This window comes from Cyanistes caeruleus, chromosome 5, assembly GCF_971803275.1.
Source record: "Cyanistes caeruleus chromosome 5, bCyaCae1.hap1.1, whole genome shotgun sequence".
NCBI lineage: Eukaryota > Metazoa > Chordata > Aves > Passeriformes > Paridae > Cyanistes > Cyanistes caeruleus.
In genome coordinates, this window is record NC_141705.1 from 12518170 (window position 1) to 12542309 (window position 24140).

The following is a 24140-nucleotide window of genomic DNA, read 5'->3' on the forward strand; positions in this document are numbered from 1 at the left end:
TTGCCTGGGATTTAAGAAAGAAAATATTGACTTGGTTCATGAGTATAAAATATAAATTACTATATAGCCTCAGATATTTTTAATATAACCATAGAGATGGTAATGCTCTGTACATTAATTACAATGCCATATCAGCGAAACTGGTTGAGTGTATCTTCAAGGAAATTCCATGAACTTCAGTAGCAGAAGACAGTTCACTAAAGGTGCAGATAAACTGAGGGGTTAGGCAGGTGTTTAAAAATTCAGGTAGTTGTTACATCATTGTTTTTACAAGAAGACAGTCAAGACACAGAGAGCCTGAGTGATTTCTCCAACAGTTCCCAAGAAGTCTGGGGATAAGAAAGAAACTGAACCAAATTTTCTTGTGCCTTAGACCCCTGATTAGACTCGAGAGTGACCTACAAAATCACCTTAGAATGCAGATGATGTCAACATTGGTATTTGTTGGTGCAAATCCTGGTAGAATGGGGAAAAAAATCCAGTCTTTGTACCACTAGGGGCTTTTACTAGGCACCTTTTTAGATGGGTGTTTTGAATAAGATTCTTTAGGCTAGTTTTATCAGTGAAAGTGAGGGAAACTTTTAACAAAAAAATAAATTTTAATAGTTTCAGTCATCCCTTTCCATACATTTATGTATATTTTTCCTTGTCTTTGTGTTGGTTTTAGAGACTATTTGACACTTTCTTACAAAAGCTGAGAAAGGCTAGGATTTTAACAGAGTTTTCAGAAATTGTGTTGGTATATTTTAATTGATAGTGTGCTGTCCTATTTGATAAAACCTTTTCTTAAGTCAATTAAAATAAAAGGCTTAGAACACAGGAGGGTGCAAAGAGGTGAGATGATGTATGGTCATATTAGCAAGAGAGGTGTAACATTCATTTGCAAAGACACAAGGGAATACAATGATGAGGGGATAAAAAAACCTCCTCTCTCTTCCTGTTACGCTGGGAGCATAAGAAGATTTTTTCCTTGGTGGTTGATGTGAGTGTTGCGAGAAAATGCATTTAAGACTTTCTGAAGATTAACTTGTGACGTGTGAAACTGAAACCAAGAAACACTGAGTACCATTCAGGCCTCTGTGGCAGTGTGACACACTCAGCACTTTTATAAAACCAGGCCATTTAATTATAGCTAGGAGGTTAGGGAAGGTGATTTTTTAAAATCTTAGCCAAAAGCCTTAAAATATCAAAGGGAAGTAAGTCTAAAAGTTAGAAGTGTGAAGTTGACATATGGTGCAATGATTTTTGGGTTGGTGTCAATTGCGCAGGTTGATTGGAATTAAGTAGAACTCTAACAATAATGGGAAACCAGGTGGATGGACCCTATGTAATCAGCTTCTTCCCTCTGCAGTCTCAACTGGGTATCTTCAAAATGTTTTTGTTGGAAAATGGCTGTGAACTAACAAAATTTTTTACTGGATTTGTGAGGGCCTATCTTTCCTATTCTGTCTACAGACTGCAATTGAAACAATGAGAAAGAAAAGGCCAAATGCAGGAGATAAAAAAGCTCTTTGTTAGCTGAATCACCAACAGTAAGAAATTAAAACTAAAAAACAACAAAGCATAAAAAAAAAAAAAGAAACCCCAAATGCAACTGACCATATTATGATAGAGCTTTTTAGTCTAAGAATCCCTTAAGCTGTCTGCTCTATGAGACTCCAAGGCCAAAATGGAGTCTGCATTTTGTGTCAAGACTGCAGTGATGGAATATTCTTACAGTAGATTTAGTTCATCCCCATCAGTTCCTCCACTGATAATGGTGGAGGTTTCTATGTTGCATGGCTTTGAGGCACTGCACTTTGAAGCTCAGTTCCTTTCCTTCCTGAAAATGGAAAAGTAATCTTGCTGCCTTTGGTAGAAGAAGTTGTCTCAGAGAAGAATTATATTAGCATGAAATATTTAAAAAAAATAAAAATAAGAGACTTGCTTGAGAGAGAACAATGAACACTCGTTTGCTGTCTCATGGTGACATTTTGTGACCCTATGGAAAATCACCATATGATTTATATGCTGCTGAAGTCTCACTGGAGGGCCCACAATTTTCTCTTTTGCTTGAATGATCACTTAGAATGAGAATTCTTTGCCTCTCCTGCACCTGAAGCAGTTAAAACTGGATAGAACTAGTCATGTTTTTCTGATCTATGATCATGTGTGCCCACTCAGGCGGTTGGAGGAATGGAAAACACACAGAGTAAAACTATATTTCCTGGCTGAAATTCTTACAGGAGCGAAGCCTGTAATGACAGACCAGAAAAAGAAAATAAAAAAAACAAAAAACCTGAGTTCCCCAGTATCTCCCTCCATGTCTAACCTCCTTCATGTCACCATCCTGGTTGTGTGAGCAGCTTTCATCCAGCCTTGGATTCAGGAGAAATGTCTTTTCTTGTCTACACAAGAGCTGTCAAGGAAACATTTAAATGTGTGTTGATCTGTTATGAACCTGTGGCAGACTGCTGGCAGGTAAGTCTCTAGCTGAATGAAAGTCATTGACTCTTAAAAAGAACCTATTAAGTACAGGAAAATAAAAAGCAAATTGAGGATTTATGTGTTTAATGTTGCATTAGCTGGATAACTAGTTCTGAATGTTTTTCTTTTTTAAATACTGTAGAGATGTAAAAAATCTGCAAATCTGGGCAAGAACTCTAGCTTCTACAAGATGCTAATAAATTTGCCAACCATCATATAAAATATACATTAGTCTTAGGACCTCATGAAGAACTTTAATTGTGTACTAAACTGAAAACAGAATACAAACAGCAAGTTTAAATAGTGTTGTCATAATATATTGCATCACATACTCTAGTATTTAGAGGTAAGTGTTTTTGGAAAAGGAGAGGAAATGGGATAAATGTAACATGATGAGTAGAGTACATATGAATTTCATAGACTATTAATCTTTAATCTTTAGAGTTCCTATTTAAGCCTACAAATACATTAATCCAGGCATCAGCTCTTCTCTGCTATCTTGATCATGCAGGTCGCAGATGTTGCTATAGTAACCTTGCATTACCAATGCAAAGACAGTGAAGGATCTGGCTATCTAGATAAATAAAATAATTGAGGGGTGCTTGCAACAGTGTTCTGCTAAATGTAATTCTTAGCTCCACTGAATGAGCACTTGGTCTGGTGTGGATTAGGGCCTTGGCTTGAGAAGTATGAGAAAGGCTGGCACTTGAAGCCCATTTCCTGTGAAACACGTTAGTAATTACAGATGCTCTTCATGGGAAGGCCCATGATTTGTATCACAGATGATGTTCATTTGTTCCAGTCGTCAGTCACACTGTCAAAAGACAGACTTCTGTGGATCCTGTGTGTGGAACCTGCACTCTAGATGCAGATGTTGTTTAGATACTTTGAAAACCAAGAAAAGGTGTTTTCTGTGAAGCTGAGGTAAGCCCGTATTGTTGAATGCAGTGTTGAAGACACAGCTGTGTGCTAGTGGGGACCAGACACTTTCTCTTACAGGAGAAACAACCTGATGACAGAGTGGTTGGTTATAGGCATTATTAAATGCTAGTGCTAGTCTCTCATGGGGACCTGTCTTGGTGACAAAGGGATGAGAATTTTCAAGTGAGAAGCAAAAAAATTCTGAATCAGATTTGCCTGTGAGTTGAATATTTCTGATAGTTACTCCATGGGCTTCATCCCATGAAAAAGCTTTGCAGTATTTTGGTTCACATGGGTAGAGGACCCATGTGAACTCTACAGGTAGGAAAATCCTAACTTTTGTACTTCTTTTGTACAGTGAGGAGGTTTCCTGTGAGAGTTGTTTGCTTTTACTATGCCTCTGAGTTTTCAGAAAGCTCTTCCTTCTTGTGGGAAATTCTTGTAGGAAGTTTGAGGCTGGTTTTTTTTTTCTTTATAAGTTAAGTATGGCCACTGGGTTCAAAAGTAATGCAGGAATGCAGATAATGGCAATAGTGAGTGCAGATGTCATGGAGTAATGATGATTACTCCATTTTCATTGGAATCCAACCCTAAAAATACTCCTGTAGCCACAGCTCATCTGTGCTACTAATTGAATTTGCTGGCTAAGCCTGTAAAATACCACTTGAGCCTATACCAGTGAAATAAGGGAAGAGTTAAAATTCTAGTCTCCTGTGAGCCTTTGTTCAGCCTTCAGTCCTACAAAGGAAACCTCTCATTTCTTTAGAAGGGTCCCAACTCTTTTCCTTTTTGTCTGGCCCTGAAAAGCCAGATCAGTTTTGCTGCTTGCTTTATTGAGGCTGTCAGCCCGCTCCTGCCGAGAGGCTGCTGCTGGCTTGGCAGCTTTCTGCAGGGAGAACAAGGGAAAGAAAGATTCTGCATCAGAAATTCCACTTGTATTGCTTTCCTTGCCTCCTTCCCAGCACAAAGGTGGTTTTGTTTGTGCTCAAGAACCAGCTAAAAAGTTTGGCCGTGAAATGAGCTCTCCTCTGGAGAAAGGGGAAGGGGTGGAACATGTAGCATGCAGCTTCAGACACAAACTTGTATCCACTCCCTCCTCCAGGTCATGGGCTAGAGATGGCTATTGCATTAGCTGGTTGTTGTGTTCTTTGCACAGCTGCAGGGCAGCTCATGAGACAGCAGTTGCTGGTTTGAATCCCTGAAGAAGTAATTTAATAAGTTGGAATATTCTGTTCTTGTTCTCTGATGTAATTAGATAGAAGGAAACTTGGGGAAAAAAGTGCTTTCCCCTTGTTGGTAGGACACAGGGAATATTTGGTATTTGTAATTTGCTCACACTGGTATTTGTTTCAATTCAGAGTATTTGGTGCTGCCAAAAGTGGGAGAGGGGACAAGCTTTTTCCTTGCAGCTGACACCCAATTAGGCTTCTCAAGATGGGTATTACTTCAGCAGACTGAATAATGTTAGACTCATGGCAATAAAAATTCTCCCAATAGTTCCCACTGGTGTAAACCCCAGTGTATGCTCATATAGTGTATCGTGTATCAATCTCTGCTGATAAAATAGGTTCTGCCCCTGAAAAGATCTTATCCATGTTGCTTGTTTCTTGTGTAACCAAGGATTTGCAGGATCAGGGAAGTATCCACATTGTTTTTCTTCCTGACAGAGATTAGGGAGTTTTTCTGTGTATTAGTCTTACAAAAATGTAGCCTTGCACAAAGCACTGCTGAGCACATTTCAGGGTTTAGGTTCCAGCAATAAGAGGATAGATATGGCCCCTATCTCTGAGGCAGTTGGGCACTAAATCAGATGAGTAACTGAATGTCCAGCTCTGTGATTAAATCCCTTGGGCAATGATAGAGGAAGCTTGAAGGAATTTGCATATTTTCTTTTGCTTCTGCAAAAGAGGTTGGTTTACATATTTGTGAAGACGGAATGTCTCACATTACTCATTCACATTCTCACAGAATGTCTCTCATTACTTCTCAGTAATGTCTCTATAAGAAGTGTCAGTGAAGTGAGGGTACCTACAAGTTGCCCAGTGTCATTCTTTATGGGCTTGGTGCCCGTTCTCAATCTCAGGCCTATGAAATTTGCACGATTATCACCACATAATCACAATGATTTGGTATGCTCAAGCAAAGGTATGGGATACAGAATGTCTGCATGGTTACCTGCAGCAATCTACTTCTGACTTTTTGGCTAAAAATGGCTCAGAGAACTGACCTTTGATACTGCTGGTGTCAGATACTGCAGGTTAAATGCTGGCTTGGGGATGACTGGAGAGAAAGCACGTTCTGTTCCTCATTGCAGCCTGTGCACAGATGTGAGAAATGGAAGAAGCTGTGGTCTGGGAAGCTGCTTTCCATCAGAGGAACATACCAGTTGGACTGGTTCACCCCAGGGCAGCTGCTGAATCTTCAAAAGACGTTGCATAAAAATCTATTTATAACAGAGTGAGGAAGGGTGGGAAGAAATAAGTGTGAACAAATCGTTTTGTTTAAAAATTAGTTCATGCTTTCAGCGAAGGTCTAGTTTTCCCTGTGAGCTTGCCAACATCCCTTAATTCATATCACTTAGAATAAAATGACTTCTGGGTGTAAGGAGGATTTGAATTGTCTTTTCTGTATCACTAAATAATGATTGCTTGGGGAGATAGGAAATATAAATGGAAAATGAATGAGGTATAGCTGGTAATATGCTAGATGCATTATCTCCAACCTGAGGCCTTCAGTCAAACGAGAAGGTCATCTGTAATTGTTAAAGAGCACTGCAGCAGACACTTATATTTTAACTTTTCCTCTTTTTTGAGTTGAATTTTCTCCTCATAACCACTGCAAAAGTCTTCTGAGGAAGCATGTGCCATGATTAATTATATTGCCTTTATTATATTATTTTGTTGTTTATGAGACAGAGGATGCAGAGAATCTGTACTTTGCTGAATGATTGATCTTCACTATTTTTCTGGAAATGTGAGATTTTCCCTTTGCTTTCTTTTCTGAAAAAATCTTACTTTTTGCAATTTGTATCTGAACAAGTCAAACCATGAAAATATTAAGCCTCATTTTTTGTTTCTGGATTGGAATTGATTTTTTCGTTTCTTCTAGATACATCATTACAACTCACCTTAAATTACACTAAGTCAGGCAGCAGTGTAAAAGAGGTACTAACTGGTCCCTGAAGTACCCCTTGTGCTTTGCCAAAAGGCAAGAGGACATGTTTCTTAAGCTTGAGCCTCATTTTTAATGTTTAGAAAACAGGGCTGGATGGTAACAGTGAATAGTGTAGTAAACTCTGATCATCTGGGGCAAGAAGTACTGGACAAATGTGCTGGAGGGAGAGGAGTATGGCCTGCCTCAAATTTCCCTCCAAATACTCCCAATGAGAAGAGCAAAATGAAAGTAGATGTAGGCTTCTCTCTCTTGTTGAAGTGAAGTGGGACTGGCTGTAGTGGTGTCCTTGTAAACCTGCTGATCTGTCTTCCCATGGAGCAACAGGGAATCTCTGAAGCCTTGTGTCTCAAGGAACAAGAGCACTTCTCAATTCTGAAGTTAGTGGCATTAACCATCCACCAGTGAAGTGCATAAGCAAAGTGGGATTTGCTATTTAATTGAACTCTGCTTTTCTAGTTGTTAATTATACTCCTTGTATGGTTTTTCATGTTTAGCTGTATCATTATGCTTAATGAAATGTTTGTTGTTACCTGCTGTGATTTTTAATGATTCATGGTATTAATACACAATTAGGGACCATCATAAGTTCTTCCTGGAGAAAACCAAAAAGTTGCCTTACTTGTTTTTAGTATTTGAAGGTGAGTGGAAGGCAAGTTCTGGCTTCTGTGGTCCTTTATCAGAAAGAAAATTTTGAATCATCCAATAAAATTAAAGTACATATCTTGAGAGTATAGTATGCACAGTATATTTGAAATATTTTCATTAAATTGCTTGCTAAGCTGGAAATAACCCAAGTAAATCATCCTGGACCTCAGTAAACAGCAGTGGTTTGTACTTCCAGTTAATTGTTTCCACAGATGTAGTCAATGACAACATTGTGTTTGTCCTATGGCAGTGTTACTGCAGCTCTCAATTTCATTTAATTTCCTTTTCTTAATGGATGGGTTTACCAAATATAAAAATAAAATCTTATTTTCCCATCATGACAGGGATTTTCTTTCATGGGTTTTGTGAGTTGCCCTAGAAACAAGAAAACACTGAAGTTAGGTCAGAAAAATAAGTGTCACACCAATCACTGTTTCTGTTTCTTTGCTTCCATTATAATACTAGATAAATTCTGTGGCTGTGGAGTCCAGCTGATAGTTGATACTGGCAGGTGGTTTCTGAGCAAAGTTAGGTATGGCATATTTCTTTTGATGAGAAGAAGGTCAATGGGAATATTACACGGTGAACCGTCTCCCTCAGCCTGGCACGTGTTCTGGAGTCACTGATCTCTGCCAATGTCTGTGCTGTGTTGCTGTCCCAGGTTTGCATTGACTTCATGGAGTGGTATCAGCCAAGATCTTTCAGGATAAAAGCTTCTTTCTGGCTATCTCTACAGGTAGCTATGAGATATTTTCTCATTTTTTCCAAATGATGAAAATGCTGGTCCTCTGAATGTAAAGCAGACCTGTTTAATCTTAATACAAAGGTCATTCCCAAAGGTTAACTGCCTTATAAATACCCAGATTGTTCCCTCTACTCACTACAAGTTTGCAATCTGCTTAATATATGCACAGTCGGGGAGAAGCTGTAAATATAATGCTAAAAGCAGACGCTTGGAACTATTGCTTTTGCTTCTCTTCAGCTTATGCAACTGTTTGCAGTAACTTGTTGCCAGCACAACTGTTGTGTCCTAGAACTTTGGGATTCATCTTGTAAGTCTCCTGAATTTGCTGTTCCCTTTCCAACACTTTGAACAGATCCATGTGAGGAGGTTTTGCAAGACCAAGTCGTTAACTGAAAGCCACAAATACATCACCACCTGCTTAATTCATCAGTCTAGAACTGAGCTAGCTCATGAAGTTATGCCAGCTGGAGTTCTGGCTGAAAAAAACCAAAACCCTGGTAACCAAACATTTTGACCATCAGGATCCTGGACCTCAAACCCAGATAGGTCATTTCACCTTCTCCCCTTGCAAACGACTGAAGTTTGTTCTTTCAGAGGTTTTCCAAAGAGTCTTGCTGACCTTTCAGCTGCAGCTTTATGTCCATTGATAACTGTTCTCATCTGCCTATTCCATCTGCAGCCGCAGCCATCTCTCTGCAGACAGACCCAGAAAATCTCTGACAAAAAATAGCATTCTTGCTCCACAAGCATTTAAGTTGAATGAAGGTGATGAGGTGATCCAGGAAATCATAAATTGCTGCTCTCATAAATTCCTGGGTCTGTGCTTGAGGCATAGTGTAATCTCTGGTACTTGATCTCCAAGAACACCTTATAAAATTATAGCCTAATGCTTTAACAAAGTGTAGGAGGGAAGGATGCATTTTATGTAAATTTAGTCAGGAAGCCTTTGAAACTAATTTCTTGAAGTGAGTGGGGAATACTGATGGAGTGTGATAGACATACAGAATTTTTTTTCTCCTGCTTTTAGAATAGATGGTGTTGATTAACTGGGCTTAGTATAGCACTGCATATATTAACTAAGCATCAGATTGCTCAGTGGATGAGCCTGTTCTGTGCAGAAACTAAACAGGCCATGGTCTGGATGTTATTACAGATGTGGATTTAGGGAGTTACACTTCTGCAGAGAAAAACCATTGCTTTTGGTGAATTTGGTATTGAATTATTGTCCTGGCCATGTGACAATATTTTACTTGTAGAAATGGAATTAGATGCAAACAAAAAAACCAAACAAAAAACCAACCAAACCATCAAACAAAAAAAGTGTAAAGTTATATCTGCAGAGCAGACCATATATTCTGAAAAGTCTCAGACTTGGGAGTAATGGGAGGGAGATCCTCCTTCACATATGGTCCTTAGCATCGGTGTCCCTGAGAGGTGTCAAAGGCTTGTCTGTCAATCAGCCTGCTGGTTTACGTGCCAAGTCCTGTTTGGTCGTTCTGGTTTGTCCTTGTTAGATGTGCTGACTTGTCTGTTAGAACAGCCTCTGGTCTTTCTTTAGGGCCATTCTGGATGCATCCACCATTCTGCAGGTGTGGGCTGCACTCCTTGTTCCTGGTGGATGACTTTGTATTTTAACCGTATTTGCATCTTTATAGAAAGTCAGTGATTTCATTTCCACACTAGCTGGAGGCTAGAGTTACAAGTTAGAGTTACCTGCTTGATCTAGACTTGGGATGTGCATAGATGTCTACATGTATTTGATAGCTGAATAAAACACATCACTGTGCCTGCTGCAGCAGGCCAGATTTGCTGTTCTCAGCTATGTATGAGTGTGTTGTGGATCTGTGCATGCTTCCCCTTAGCATGACAGCTGGGCACTTATGTTGACTTGTGCTCTGTTCCCTGCAAGATACCTTGACCTAGTTTTAATGGAGAGATTTTTACAAGATGTGAGACTGGATAGATTATTCCATGCTGTGCCCTGTGGACATACATGTATGAATCCCTGACCACTTCCATGAGCATTTCACTGGGGTGACTGGTGAATGTGTGACAAAATGGAAAAGGTCAAAGGAAAATGCAGAGCAAGAAGCAGCTGCTAGAATATGTGCTGGAGTGAAGTCACAAGATAACAACAAATTTTAATAGATTATATTAAAATACAACTAATATGAATTCAATCAAAATACCTTCTTTCCAGAAATAAAACTAGCTTGCATGGATGAGCACTAGTGAATTTAAAAAAAAATAAAATAAGTCTCATGAAAATGATCCAGTGTGTCTGTTTGGAAGTGCCCTGTGGGGAACATACAACAAGTACAGGTCTTTGGAAAACTTGGTCTTTGGAAGACTGAGGTTTGGAAGCTTGGGTCTCCCTTAATAGGAAAAAAAAAAATGGATATGAGCCTTTGATGGGCAGTGCACAAGGTTAGGTAGCAGTCACAGCATATTCTGTCTTACTTAAGTGGGACAGAGAGCCAGATACATCACTGTTACATAAGCCTGCTGACCTGCATATAGAGCTTTGTGGAGTTTCAGAAAAATAAATCCTGTTCAATTTAGGTTATGTGAAGATAGAAAATCCAGGTATGTTTACAATGGGAAACTCCACAAAACATATTATTCCCTAAGGGGCTTGGTATTTAAATTGGCAGAGCTCACATACTTGGGACAAAGAGGATGGGAGAAGAGGCAGTTAATATGGCAAGATGACTCTGCTGACTAATGCTACAGTCTGAGTCTGTACTTTCAGGGAATGGGATCACAAGATGTGTTGTACACCAGCCATAACACCCTATTATTCAAGTGGTGCAGCATGAAAAGAAGTTCATGCCAATTTGCAGAGGTTTTTGATGGATTTGTTTAATTTTATTGTATTCTGATTTGAAATGAAAATTTGTATTTTTCCCCATTCTTAGTGAATAAAATAGAATATTTTCAGTTGGAAGGGACCTATGATAATCATCTAGTCTGAAGGTAATGCTATCTAGAACTAGAGACAGCAGGCTAAGGGGTCCCCAGCTTGAGGAATTCTGTCTGGATCCTCTGTCTGCCTAGGGTGCCAAGGAGTTGCACATTTCCAGAGCTTCCAGGCTCTTGCTTCTTTTCTTTCTGCCTGGTGAGCTAACAGAGAGCTGGCAGCCTTGGAGTTTATGGGCAGAGATACTCTGCTCTGAGTTTCTTGGCATCCTGCCTAATGAGATCTGTAGAGGAGCCAGCAGCTTAGGAGCTCTGCAATCTCTGAGATAATCCTGGAGCAATAACTTCTTTCTAACTCCCACTCTCTGTCAACTTGTCAGGAATACACTTGAAGAACAGGGAAGAGGGCCTGGCAGAAAATCGGGTGTGATTTCTGCAGTGTCATCAAAGGCCAATGTGCCATTAAAAATGTTTCTGACCACTTTTAGTAACCCCATGCAGAAATCCTAACGTGTCAGCACCTGGTCCTGGAGCTCCTGCATCCTTTTGCTGCAGATACTGTGCATACAAAGCTCACTGAGGCAGAAGAGAGGACAAAGAAATATTTACACCACTCCATTATCTTTGTAGTTGGGATGTGGGTCACCTGCAGCTCTTCACACAGCACTAGCCTGCCTGTAGTCAGATGGCCTACAAACCTTAGTTGTCCTGAAGGTATTGGAAGATGTGATTATTCCAGGAAGTCTCTTGACTGACATAGTGGCTAGAATGATAGTACTGGAAAAGTAGATGAAATACATTTTGGTACCCTGTTTTTTCCCTTCTTCCCATGCTTGCTTTAGGATTGACCCTGAGGTCTGTGTCTGAGTGGAGATACTGGTCCAGTGTGCACAGGAGAATTTTCTGGGCACATGGGCCCTAAGCATGTACTCAAAATTCAGTAGATACTGCTAATGTGAGTTACAGCATCTTGAAATTTGCTGCAATTTATATTTATAATCTACAGCTAGAGAGGGATATTTTAGCAGCTGGGGAGCCCTGGAAGGTGAGCATCCTCTTGCTTTTCCTAGACATAGAGCTGGAAGATGATGGGCCTTGTGGCTCATTGTCATGACTGTGGCCCCTGCAGGGTGAATTAGGACTAATGATGCAATGCAAAATTGTCCAAATGACAGAGAGAATCTGGGCCACTGCATTCATCTTGTCTGATTTCCAAACTTTTCAGTGCTCAGGGGGACAGGATTATAACAAAGTTTGAATTCCTTCTATGTAGGTCATATGCTGCATGCATCACAGGGATAAAGCTGGACCAGGGAAACATGATTCCTCTGTCAATATCAGTGGGAGTAGCAGATATTTTTCTTTTGCTGAATAATTTCCAAGGAGTTTGATTGGTGATAAAACCATCTAGGCTTTTACTGTTGGTGGTACATTAAAATATGTTGCAATAACTGCAACTCAACTGCAATGTGTTGCAGTTTTTAAACTCTGCAGTCTTTATATTTCTGTGGCTGGGCAAGAATCACTGTTGGTCTGGAGGCTTTGGAGGTGACAAGTGGTGTGTCTGGCTCTGCCACGGGGTGTTCAGAAGTACCATCACCCTCCTGATCCTTGAACCACAGCTGTACATCCTCTATCTCTATCTGAAAGGGCTGTGCAGGTTCATACACGAAGCTGCAGTGGGCTCATCTGGGAACAGAAAGCCTACAATTTGCTCACAGACTTGTAATGATACTGCTTTGCTGAAATGTGAATTCACTTGCCTGTTTTTCTTAGGCTGATAGCAGCAAGGCAGACCTGCTGATCAGTTACTCCTATGACTGTGCATTTTAGGGGAAGATATTTCTTTGTTACTGCTGCAGCTCTGCTGTAGCAATTAAAAAAATGTGTCTAAGGAGGAGGCAATAACTCTGAAAGTGTCTTTGATGACTAAACATTGTACTCTAAATATGCAGTGTTGCTGCTGATTTTTCCAGTCTCCTCTGAGTCATAAAATCTTGTCTCATATTGAGTGAGCTATTCTTAATGACCTTGACTTAAAAAAAAAACCAACAAAAAAACCTGTGTCTTCCCCTAAGTCAAATAATTTAAATTAATGGTTTTCTGTAGGATATTTGCAGTTATTTTCAGATCATTACTATTCCTGAAGGACAATGGCCAGGTCTGCATTTGGAGGCATCGCTGGTATCCCCAGGACAAAGCCCCTCTGGCCCAAAGGGTGCTGTGTCTTAGATGAATACAGCCCTTGGTCTTGTGTGCAGCTGTTACCATGCAAATGTGAACAGAACTGCCTGGGAGGGTCATCTGGGAAGGAGATAGCATGTTCCAGAGACTGAGGGGCTCAAACAGCCTCCACTTCTAAGGGCCTTACTTTGTCCTGCTCACAATGTGTGCTCTTCAATCCCAGCTGGTCTTTCATGGCTGTACTTTCAAGGTTCATGGCTGCTGCCTATTGCAAATATATCTGTCCCAGTGGTGGTCTACAGCTGCTCTGTGAGCATATATTACACATTGCCAGCAGAATCTAATCATGATGATTTCTGTGTTAAGGGTGCTTCCCTGAGAAAGGGGAAGGATGTGAAATTAACCAAGTTGAACACACTTTTATTGCATTTTTTTTTTTTTTTTTTGCAGGGGAGGGAAGCTGTGGGACTCTTGTGGGTCAATCTGTCTGTTAATTTGCAGCACTGGAAGAAACACTGCATGTCCCAGTTGTAACTGGATGCATTATAGTACTAAAGTACACAGTGAACTCTATTAGATGTGAAGTGCTTGTTGTGGGTTGTTCCTACTCTCCGTTACTGTAGGTAATTTCTTGATAATGCTCACTTCTTTAACTTCAGAAAAACATGCATATGATGGAGGTTTTCTCCATTTTTGACTTGGTAATCCTTCTGGAATTTGCTTTTACCTTGTACTGGTTTGTATAATTGTTGTGAGTTGCTTCTCAAAGCAATGTGCCTGATACATACCAGGTACTACTCTGCCATTGTATGTCAGGCTGTTATTGTCTCTATAGTATGATTTACATTATATTACATTATATCTATATTATATTTATATATTTATGTATTTATATTATATTTACATAACTCATTTACATTAGCCTTTAAATCCATTATGATTGTCTTAATGAGAGAAATGTAAATAACATTAAGTTCATGTGCATAATTTACCACAAAAAAGCACCTGTGTTTAATAAATGCTGTTAGGTTTTCAGGCTAATAAAGGTTTGGAGCTGTCTAAATGAGGCAGTGCCATTACAGGAAAATCAAATCAGCAAAGTAAATGGAATACTGTGGAAGTTCCTTTGAATACAAAGGTATTTTAATTGTTTCTTATTTTAAATTGGAATAAGGCCACTCTTTAATAAGGACTAGCACTGGGTGAACACTATCTTAAAAAAAAAAAAAAAAAATCCAGCTGGTTTTTCCTATTTTATGTGTGTGTTCCAACAATCTGTGATCAGTCTTCAAGGTTTCCTAGTCTGTCATTTTAAATTGCTGAACTGCCTCATATCAGCACGTTTCACCCTAAACCTCTTGGCAAGCTAGCTATCCTTGGCTGCATGTTGGAGATTTTGGGTTAGCAATTGATCTCAGAAGTGTGTATGTATGTTACTGCTCCCTGCCTGCAAAGTTGTGGAATATTTGATGAGCGGGAGGTTAGACATCAGGGAGCTTCTGAAAGCATTTGCATCTCAGAGCTGCAGAGGATTGCAGGGATATGGTTCTAGAAGACATTTTTTAAAAGCAAATATACTAGATAGATAGATAGATAGATAGATAGATAGATAGATAGATAGATAGATGGACCATTAACAGAAGAAATTAACTCCCAGAATGAGGTTCAGCATAACAGTGAGTTCCAGTGTCCATGCACATTTCTAAGATTCACATTTGCAAGTCCTCTTCACTACAGTTACCCAACCTTAATTAAGACTCCTAAGTTCTTCTCCAAGCAATGTGAAAAGTACCTGTGTGTGTGTGACATTTTTATGAGGACCTCTGTAATATTAAATAGCAGCACTGATTGTATTGTTGTATATTGCCCATATTCTACTGATAATGAAAATAATGTATTTTCTATAGAGCTGAGAAAGGCAAGGCTCATTTATCATTCATGAATTCATTCTTCCAGAATTACACCATTAGTTTCATAAGAAACTGACATGAAGCCAGAGAAATTATGTTGAATGAGATCTATATATGTAATCTTTTCTAGTATTTAATACCTTTATTAAGCACAAGAATGTAGAAATGCATAATATAATTTTCTAACAGAAGAGAACATAATTTATTTGTGGTTTTCAGCATTCATGGTTGGTTAGTTGGTTGCTGGGTTTTTTCCCCTTGGATGCAATTTTGTTCCTCTGAGATATAGGCAAGCTCTGTTGGCCATTGGTTATAATTGGGATCGATATGTCTTCATTGAGAGTTTAATGAGATTCACACCTCTTGAGCTGCAAAGTGAATCCATCAAGTAAAAGTGCATTTTAGAACCAGCAATTTGTGAATGAGAAGACTACACTGAATACCATCTGATTTTTTATTTTTTTTACCAAGCACAGAAATCAAATGTTTTTGCACAGGTCATGCTCTTAGTTATATAGCATTTCTTTACCAAACAGCTGAGGGATCCCATGTGTGTTATGGCAAAATGCAGCTTTGCAACCTTTCCTTTCTTGTAATCACTTTCTTTTTTCCCTAGTTTTTCTATTTGCAAGGAACCAAATTTTTTTGTAAATGAAGATGTTTATATTTAAAACAAGGTACTGTAAAATACATATTAAACAATTTATGGTAGATAATTTTCTATTAAAGTGTGTGCTTGCCACAGACACATTGATTTTCTGTAATTAATAGAAATGATAAAATGACTGGATGCTCATGATTATATAAATTAGACCAAGTAAAATATCTGTCATTTCATTATAAAATGTTAAAGAGTAGCACAGGCCTTCTTGCCTGGAATTTTCTCTCATTTGTGCTTCTGTATCTCCTGCATAGTGATAGAAACCAGTGGTGCTTCAGGGTTCTAAAGAAAGGATGATTTGTGTCCCTTGCTAAGGGGAGAGGCACAGCAGAGTACTTCTTTTCTATTTACAGCAGAAACTCTTTTAAGGTGTTGCATAGGATCTTCTTCAAATATTTTTTCACAAATAGAAAAATATGCATTTCTTTGCTGGATATAAAGAAATTTTATTTATTCCTTGAATTTTGCAATTTTTTCACTTTAAATACCTCCAGTGCTACAAACCAATGGAAATATGGCGTGTCTCGCCCTGCATATCAGGGCTGAGGTACTGAACAGTCACTGTGTACTGCTGACTTGAGATCTTCAATGCTGGGTTACACACTGGGGAAATGTCCCCAGTATGCATTGAGCAGTTGGAAATGCATGATGGTCCACCTTCCAAACCCACATCAGAACCAGGCATAATTAAAATATGTTTTTACAGTGGTATCACCATGTTTCATATCTTCTTTCAGATGACCAAAATAAAATAACATCCTCCTTTTACTATCTCTGTCTTCTAAATGGGAGGAACTATTTAACTTCAAATCCTTTGTATGTGTTCATTAGAGGTGGCCTCAATGGTCTGAAAAGTCTTTTCCAACCTAAATGTGCACAGGCACTCTGAAGATGCCATAGAGATTTTAGGATTGTGTGTACAGTTCTGCAGGTCTTAGTTTTCTTCCTTCCAGATGTTGTTTGTCTTTGAAATCTCTATATTGGCTCATTCCTTTCCAACTTTGGTGCACACTCTGAAATATTTAGCAAAGCTTTTACTGCTGTACTTTAATGGGAGGAAGATGACTTCCATCCACATTGTGCTCTGCAGGGGATGGAGACCATGGACCCTGGCAGTGGGCACAGAGCTCTGCTCTCCAGGGAGCTGATTGGAGTGGAGAGTCCAGCAGGAAAGCTGTCTTTAGGAGGTGGTCACCACCAGTTTTTTCCCACCAATATGAGTTCTCTGAGCTTCCTTAAAAATGGTAGTTTAGATACTTGAGGGAGTAGACCACTTGTCCTGTGAAAAGAGGCCAAGGGGCCTAGGCTGGTTCATCCTGGGGAAGAGCTGGCTGTGGGGGCACCTCATACCAGCCTTCCTGAAACTGTGAGGAAGCAACTCAGAAGAGTTTTTTCTGGGAGAAACAGAACCACAGAGCAGAGCAGAGACAGGCCTTTCACAGTGATGCACTGGGAGAGGGTGAGACACAGTGGGTATCAGATGAAACAAGAGAAGTTCAGATTGGATATAGGAAAAGCATTTCCCTCATGAAGACACCCCAGCAGTGGGACAGGAAGGCTGTGCATTCTCCATCCCAGGAGTTTTTCAAGATTCAATTAGGTAAACCCTGAGCAAACTGCTCTGACTTTGGAACTGACTCTCCTCTGAGTAGGTTGATCTAAATGACCTTCTGAGGTTCTTTCCCGTGGTCTTACAATTTCCTGGTACTTAGTATACGATGAATAAGTACAGATGTGATGGACTGGGAGCAGCTAGAACAAATAAATGCTGGTGGCTCTCAGAGGTGGTAAAAGATTAGAGAACATCAAGTGAGTGCATGAATATGGATCACTGGTCTTTGTTATGCTGGACATTACTTGGTCCTGGCTTAGAGAGCAGTGCACAGTCATCACATTTATGTTTCAAGGTTTCCTTTGAGGTTCCAATGTCACAGAGAAATCAGTTTTGTTTAATGACCTTCTACCTTAGCAGTTTTTTGTGTTGGTGATTGAAATTGATTTTGCTTGTGATGTGGAGGAGCACAAGTCCAACCTCCACATCATTGCTCAGGCATGTGCTTTAGTCCTACCAAAGAATGGGAGGCCAGCAAATTTCTGAGCATCAGAAATACCTATGCTGAAACTCTTAGGTACAGTATTGATAAAGACTCAGCTGGTTTTTAATCACTGTGATACACGGCTGGAAACACCACCTTTGTGCTTTAGCCCTGGAAATGCTTGGGTTGATACTTTCCTTTGGTAAAGTATCATCATGAAGATGTTTCTTATTTTCCACAAGCATTTCACAAGAGAGAATTCTTCCCTGACCAGAGTAATTACAAAACAATTCAGTAGTGGTTTATGTTCCACACTTCTTAGTTAGGTAGATGGTATGAAGAAAAAGAATAAGAGAAGGGTGGAGGATAAATTTGTCAGGGAAATAAAACTGCAAAGAGCACAAGGTTTCATAAAGGCTTCAGGTGGACAATGAAAGGAGGGGGTGAATAATTCACATGAGAAGGAGCAAGGGCAGACAAAGAGGATGAAAAGAATGTGAAAGAGAAAGTGAAGAGTCTGACAAAATGAGACAATAATTGGCAGCTATTGTCACAAGAAAAATAAAATAGAAATTGAAGGAAATATTATGCAAATAATGACTTTTACATTTGTAAATGCTCTTAGTCTAGCAGTGCATGTTTGACAAATATTCTTTAGCCCCAATTTTGGAAAATTAGAGAACTTAGCTTAAATTCAAATTGATGGATAACAAAAGATGTGATCACTAAAGTTCAAAAAAATGTAAGTTAATTGAATTAATGAAGTTTGAATCAGATTTCCATTATTCTGACCACACCAGTTTTCAGTGATAGTTTTTTTAAGCATAGTTTTCCATGACAACTATCCCTGATATTTTAGGGACATTCTTCCTTTTGAATAAGTCAATAAACTGACAACTGGTAGCAGTGGGTATCTCCTCTGCAACCAATTGAGGAACAAAACTGGCAACATCTCTGTCTTCTAAAATTAAGGTAAATTTTAGGAGGACCTAGAGACTCACCCTCCTGATCCTCCGCAGAGCCTATGCACAGCAATAGGATCACAGAAAAGAGACTTCATCTATTATTAGAAGAGGAAAGACAGGGATGTATTTCAGACCATCCCAAAATACAAGGCCAGCTCTGCTGGTACTAAGTCATACTTCTTTTTGCAATATCAATTAGAAATGAAAAAGTACCTGATGTCCTGAAAAATCCTTGGAAGGTGTGGCTAGCAAAGGCTGAAAGTGTGTTCTGTTGGGTTTTGTTTTGATTGCATGTAGGCTACAAAGACATAATCAAAATGAAGATTATCTATGGAGACTCTAGTAGTGTTCTCTTTGCCTGGAGATAAGAATGAACTGCAGTGGATTTTCTTAGTTTGCAGTACAGCCTGGACCTTACTAGATGGTGCAAAGAGAAGGAATTCCAAAACCAATTTTGTTTGGATACACCTACAGAAGAAGCAGAATTAATTTATAATGTCATAAGAAGGTTGCAGAAAGCTTCTGGTGTTGTTTTGAATGAAAACCTAGTCTGAACATTTACCAGTTTCTGATCCAAGATGGAGAGCTGAATTAGGGAGTATGCAAGGGCTTTAAATGCTCTCATCACCAGGAATCCTTGATGTCCTCCTGCCCAGCTGACACTCTTCTGTATCAGTGACTGACTCTTGCATATCCCATTGGTTTTGTGTCCTACAATAATCCATCTAGCTGCTTCTCCAAAAATAATGACCTTCCCTTTATTACTTTTCCTCACTCTGCAGGATTTTTTTTCAGTTATTTTCTTCATGCTTGGAAAAAATCTTTCCATCCCAACGTATAAGCCATAAAGGCTCTCATCTTTCCTAGTTTTTAATTTTTCTCTTTTGAGGGGTGTATTGGTGACTGGGATGCATTTTAGTAATGACAGTTAATTACTGTCACCAGCCATTTATTATAATATTAATTGCAATATAATATTTTAAACAAAATTCTCTATGTTATTATAATTTCCTTGTACATTTCCTGTACTCCTATTGTACTAAGATATGTGCTTCTCCAATAGATATCTAGTTTTATCCAGAGTTAAGTATGCAGGCAGTGCATCACTGGTGAAGTTTAACAGTAATAATGACAGCCCCACTGCAAATTGTAAAGCCTGATAAAATGTTTTGCAGGCTTTGAAATTTATTATCTGAGGAAGGACACAAATGGTGAGTATTTTTCTGAGAAGACTCATAGAAATAGCACTTGGAAAGTTGGATTTGTGATGCCTGTCATCCCATGAATTGAACCTTATCCATGAACCTTCTATAGATCACTGCCAAGTGGGTTATGGAATGGTATTGGGAAGATGGCAGGGAATGAATCATCATATTGATGAATGGAAGTTTGTTTTGTGTACAAGAAGGACTAGCAAAAGGGAAAAGCATGGAATGTGCTTTTCACCTAAAGCAGTAAATCATGGGAGAGTGTCTCAACATGTTTTGCACAGTTCAGTTTCTACAATGTGCTGTCACTATGCTGTGTTTGTATGGAAACACCTGGGCACACTGCTTCCCAAATGCTTTATTTTGACCTTGGATGAATAACACACAATTCCTTAAATTGTGAAAATCCAGATACTTACCTTATGCTTTTGTCTTTTTTTTCCTTCCTTTTTTTTGTCCTCCTTCCTCTTGTCCAGGGAAGAATGTATCAGTCACACAGAAGAAGCAGTAGAGCTCTGAAGGATGGATGAAATGTGGTTTGGCCTGAAGGTGACTGCAGCTGCTCCGTTATGGGAAAAAGTGAGAAGTTGCCCTAAGTTGCCATCTGCACCATTTTAGCCACCTGCTGTAGTGGAAGCTGGCCATGCATGCCAACCCAATGTGTGGTTTGAGACTGAGTTTTGGTTTTCATTTTGTTTTCTTGGGATCTCAGCATTTACATTTTAAAGCAATTACCAAGTTAAGCACAATCTCCATCTTCATGGGTCTGCTTATGTGGATATGTGATATCTTCAGCCTTGCGTGGCTTTGAGCATTCCTGAAAGAGCCTTTGATCTGAGTTGGGATGTTTAGTATATCTGAGGATGTGATACTTGAGGGTACAAACTGTTTAGCAAATGAGATAGAATGGCATTTTTACAAGGGTAAGTTGGAATTGGGAATGATCTTCATGTGTGCTGAGAGGCACTTGGAACATCAAAGTGCTCTGTCCTAATACTCTGAGTTTTTCAACCACATGAATGGGCCACACTGAATTTAACTTTCAGATAAAACACTTGCAGGCACACAGGTTTCTCCTGAAACAGACACATTTGTGCACTCTGGTTGGTAGCAGCACACATGACACAAACACATTTTGCAGCCATGCTGCACAGTAGAGATTACACACCACAACCCCTGCTGCTCACCTCTGAGTACCATTTGGGAAGGCAGGGAGGTGTGAATGCAGGCACCAGACCTGTACCTAAGGAGTCCTGTGGGTGCCTCCCTCCATTCTGTACCTAAAGACACAGAGCACTGTTGAGCCAGTAGCAAAACTTGTGATGACCTGAATGGAAGCAGCTGCTTCCAAACTCTTACCTTGTGATGGACTTTCGGTTTTGAAAACTGTTTTATGACTTGCATTTCCCTTTTTTCTAACATTGAGCTAACCCCTAGGATATGTTGTCTTTAAAATGCGTAGTTGCCCATTAATTACAGATATCCTTTAAAAGGAAGCAGAAGAAGAATAAACCATGGAATCCCAAATCAGATTAATGTAATGTGCATTTCTATTACGATTAGTAACAGGATGACACGTTGTCATGGTAACATGTGAAGCTTAACTACAAGTTCCTAAAATAAAGCAATGACATATGTGTAGGTTTCTATCCATTTGCATACTATCCACATGAAAACATACATAATTTCTACAACACTCAGGCAATTAAACCCTACTTCTTTCTTCTGAATTAAATGTTGAACTAAAATATCAGGCCTCTTTCCTAGTATTTATGCAAAATCCCCCACCATAAATTATAAATGTTGATAATGAAGATGTCCATTTTGTAACATCTTAAGCTTTCTGTCTTTTGGTTTCATTTTAGAACAATTAGTGTAAGGAATGTAAAGCACTCTTCATTCTTTGTGGTTTGTACCACATCAATCTCCTTGAAATTCTACTACCTCCTCATACAAAAATTGGCCAACCAATATTGGAAAAGTCTGCTTGTAAATTACATTAATAGACAAGTGGATGTGTTTCATGTGGCTGAGAATTTGGAATTAAAACCCCAAATTTACCTGAAATCACTGGAAGAAAGCAGTAAACTTCTAATGTGAGATTGCTAGCTAAGACAGGGAGCCTAGATATTATTTTCTTGTTGCCTTATGGTAGAAAATGTTGTCTACTTGTTAAAGAGACTGAGTTTATTTCACTAAGCAGAAGTTAACTTGTTTAATGTGCTATCTATGGTGGAGTTGCCAGGACATGCTTTACATGTGTTGTAATTTCATGGTAAACCTTCAGAGAATGAAAAATTCGGTGCTTTGTTCTGATTGCTTTATATGCACAATGTTGTTCTGGCCAAATTCTTTAGTCAAAATTAAGATGCTGCTAAGTTCTGTAAGTAAATGCAATCTCCTTCTGTCACCCTAAATAGACAAGATGGACAGTGTTACATGGAAAATATGGTTTCTTTGGCAGTTCACCTATTTATGTATATTTTACTGTATAGAGCATTGGAGGATATTGAAAGTACATCTTACAGGTTGCTCCTTAGGCGACCTTTAAATCCCAAATTCTGTTCTTCACACCACTATGGTTGGCAAATGCTGCAAGTACAATGATTGACTCTGGCGTGATAATCATGTTATGTTCAGAATAATGCAGTTGCTGGGAAATGTGTCACGTACACAGCAGAGTTCCCAGGATAAACCACCTGCTAAAGCATGGCTGATGTTTTGTCCTTGTGGCCTTTTGAAAAGTGGAAACTCTGATTTTTGTGTTTCATAAATCTACCTGTATTTCTCACTTGCAGATGAAGGTTTTTAATATTTGAATTTACTGTGGTTATGGGGTGGAGGGAGGGATATGTGCATGCTGGGTTTTGCCACTAATCCTTTGGAAATCCTTTAGTGCCTTAAGGAGGCAGAGGGGTAACAGGCCCTAGGATTACAGAAAGTTGTTCAAACCTCTTTCCTGCTTATAGAATTCCTTTAAAATATATTGTGCCTTTGGCTCTAAATATATTTGCATTAGAAATCAGTAGCCATGGGATTATGGACGGGAATTTTTGCCACTGTAGAAATGTTAGGAAAGAGAGTATACTATTTCTTGTATAGGATATCATCTAAAAATATATCTAACAAATTCTATCATTGGGACCCATTCACACTAGGAAAGTTGCAAGTTGCAGTTAAAGGCAGGAAAAAAAAAAAAAAAAAAAGAAGAAAATTTAAATATACTGGATTAAATGCTTGTATCATTGAAGTGACTGGCAAATTTCCACAGGCTTTCTTGGGACCAAGATTTCATGCTTGCTTCTACTTGGCTTAAGAAATTCTCACACGTGGTAGATATGTGGGCATCATGTTCTCTTTAGTGTTGTAGGAGAGGAAAAGAGAGATAACTCATTTTGGAGACCTGACTTGATTTGGAGTTTCTGGGATCTGTGGTATAAATCTCTGTTCACTATTGTTTCTCTGTGTAACATAGAATCTTGCTTTGGGAATATGAATATGCAAATGTAAATTCCAATGTGAGAGGTCACTGCGCAGTGTGCACTAACCGATGCCACACAACTACATTTCTCTACTCTCTGAACTGTGCTCTTTTTCAAAGAGAGGGAAAATGTAACTAACAGATGAAAACCACTCCAGTGCCAAAAAAGCCTGCATGAGGCAATTCATGTATCACTCACTGATGGTCCTAAGCAGCTCTTAGGAAAAGCTGAATAAGCTTTTAACTCATGAGTGAATTTTATCTTCTAGGAATTAAGAACAATTTGTTGATAAAGAGTTAAATTAAAAAGAAAAAAAAAGGAAGAAAAAAAAAAAGGCCTGAAAATCATACTGGTGGTGGTCTTCTGTTTTGCTCCCTGTGATGACAAGCAAGTTTTAAATAATTTGTAAATAGTTAAAAGAAAATCATTACGTGGCTCACAGTATGTAAGACAAGGCCGCCCAGCATGGAACAGATTTTTATAGCTTATTTATAAATTTTGCTTCTGTCTTTTGTTTGGAATTGGAAAAGGAAACCATGTAAATTAAATAAGGAGTGAAGACTTACTGCACACATTTGTTGACTGAAACAAAAATATTTCTCCACCTCCTGAGGTATTTATGAGTAATCTGGGATGAATAACGTACGGAGATTCTGCCTTTTGAGCTCTAGTGCTGTAAAGCTGTTTAACATTTTTACACAGCCAACAGTGGAGTGGTAACCAGAAGTCATGAAGAGCAGTTGCTAGGGCCACAGATTTGGATCCATTTGAAGAGGTACCAAAGAATGCACAAAAAGTCTGGGATTTATGGTGTGATACTTACT

General features: G+C 39.0%; 1 protein-coding gene across 7 annotated transcripts in view; it reads left to right on the forward strand.

The window, feature by feature from the left end:
• Positions 1-22532, forward strand: part of C5H4orf50 (chromosome 5 C4orf50 homolog) — a 79474-nt gene extending 56942 nt beyond the window's left edge. For all 7 annotated transcript variants that reach the window (XM_086889219.1, XM_086889222.1, XM_086889223.1 and 4 more), the window contains one exon: positions 20311-22532. Coding sequence is in view for 2 of the 7 variants with exons in the window: in XM_086889223.1 (XP_086745349.1) it covers positions 20311-20345 (35 nt within the window). In the remaining 5 variants the exon portion in view is untranslated. The remainder of the gene's footprint in view (positions 1-20310) is intronic.
• Positions 22533-24140: the final 1608 nt, after the last annotated feature.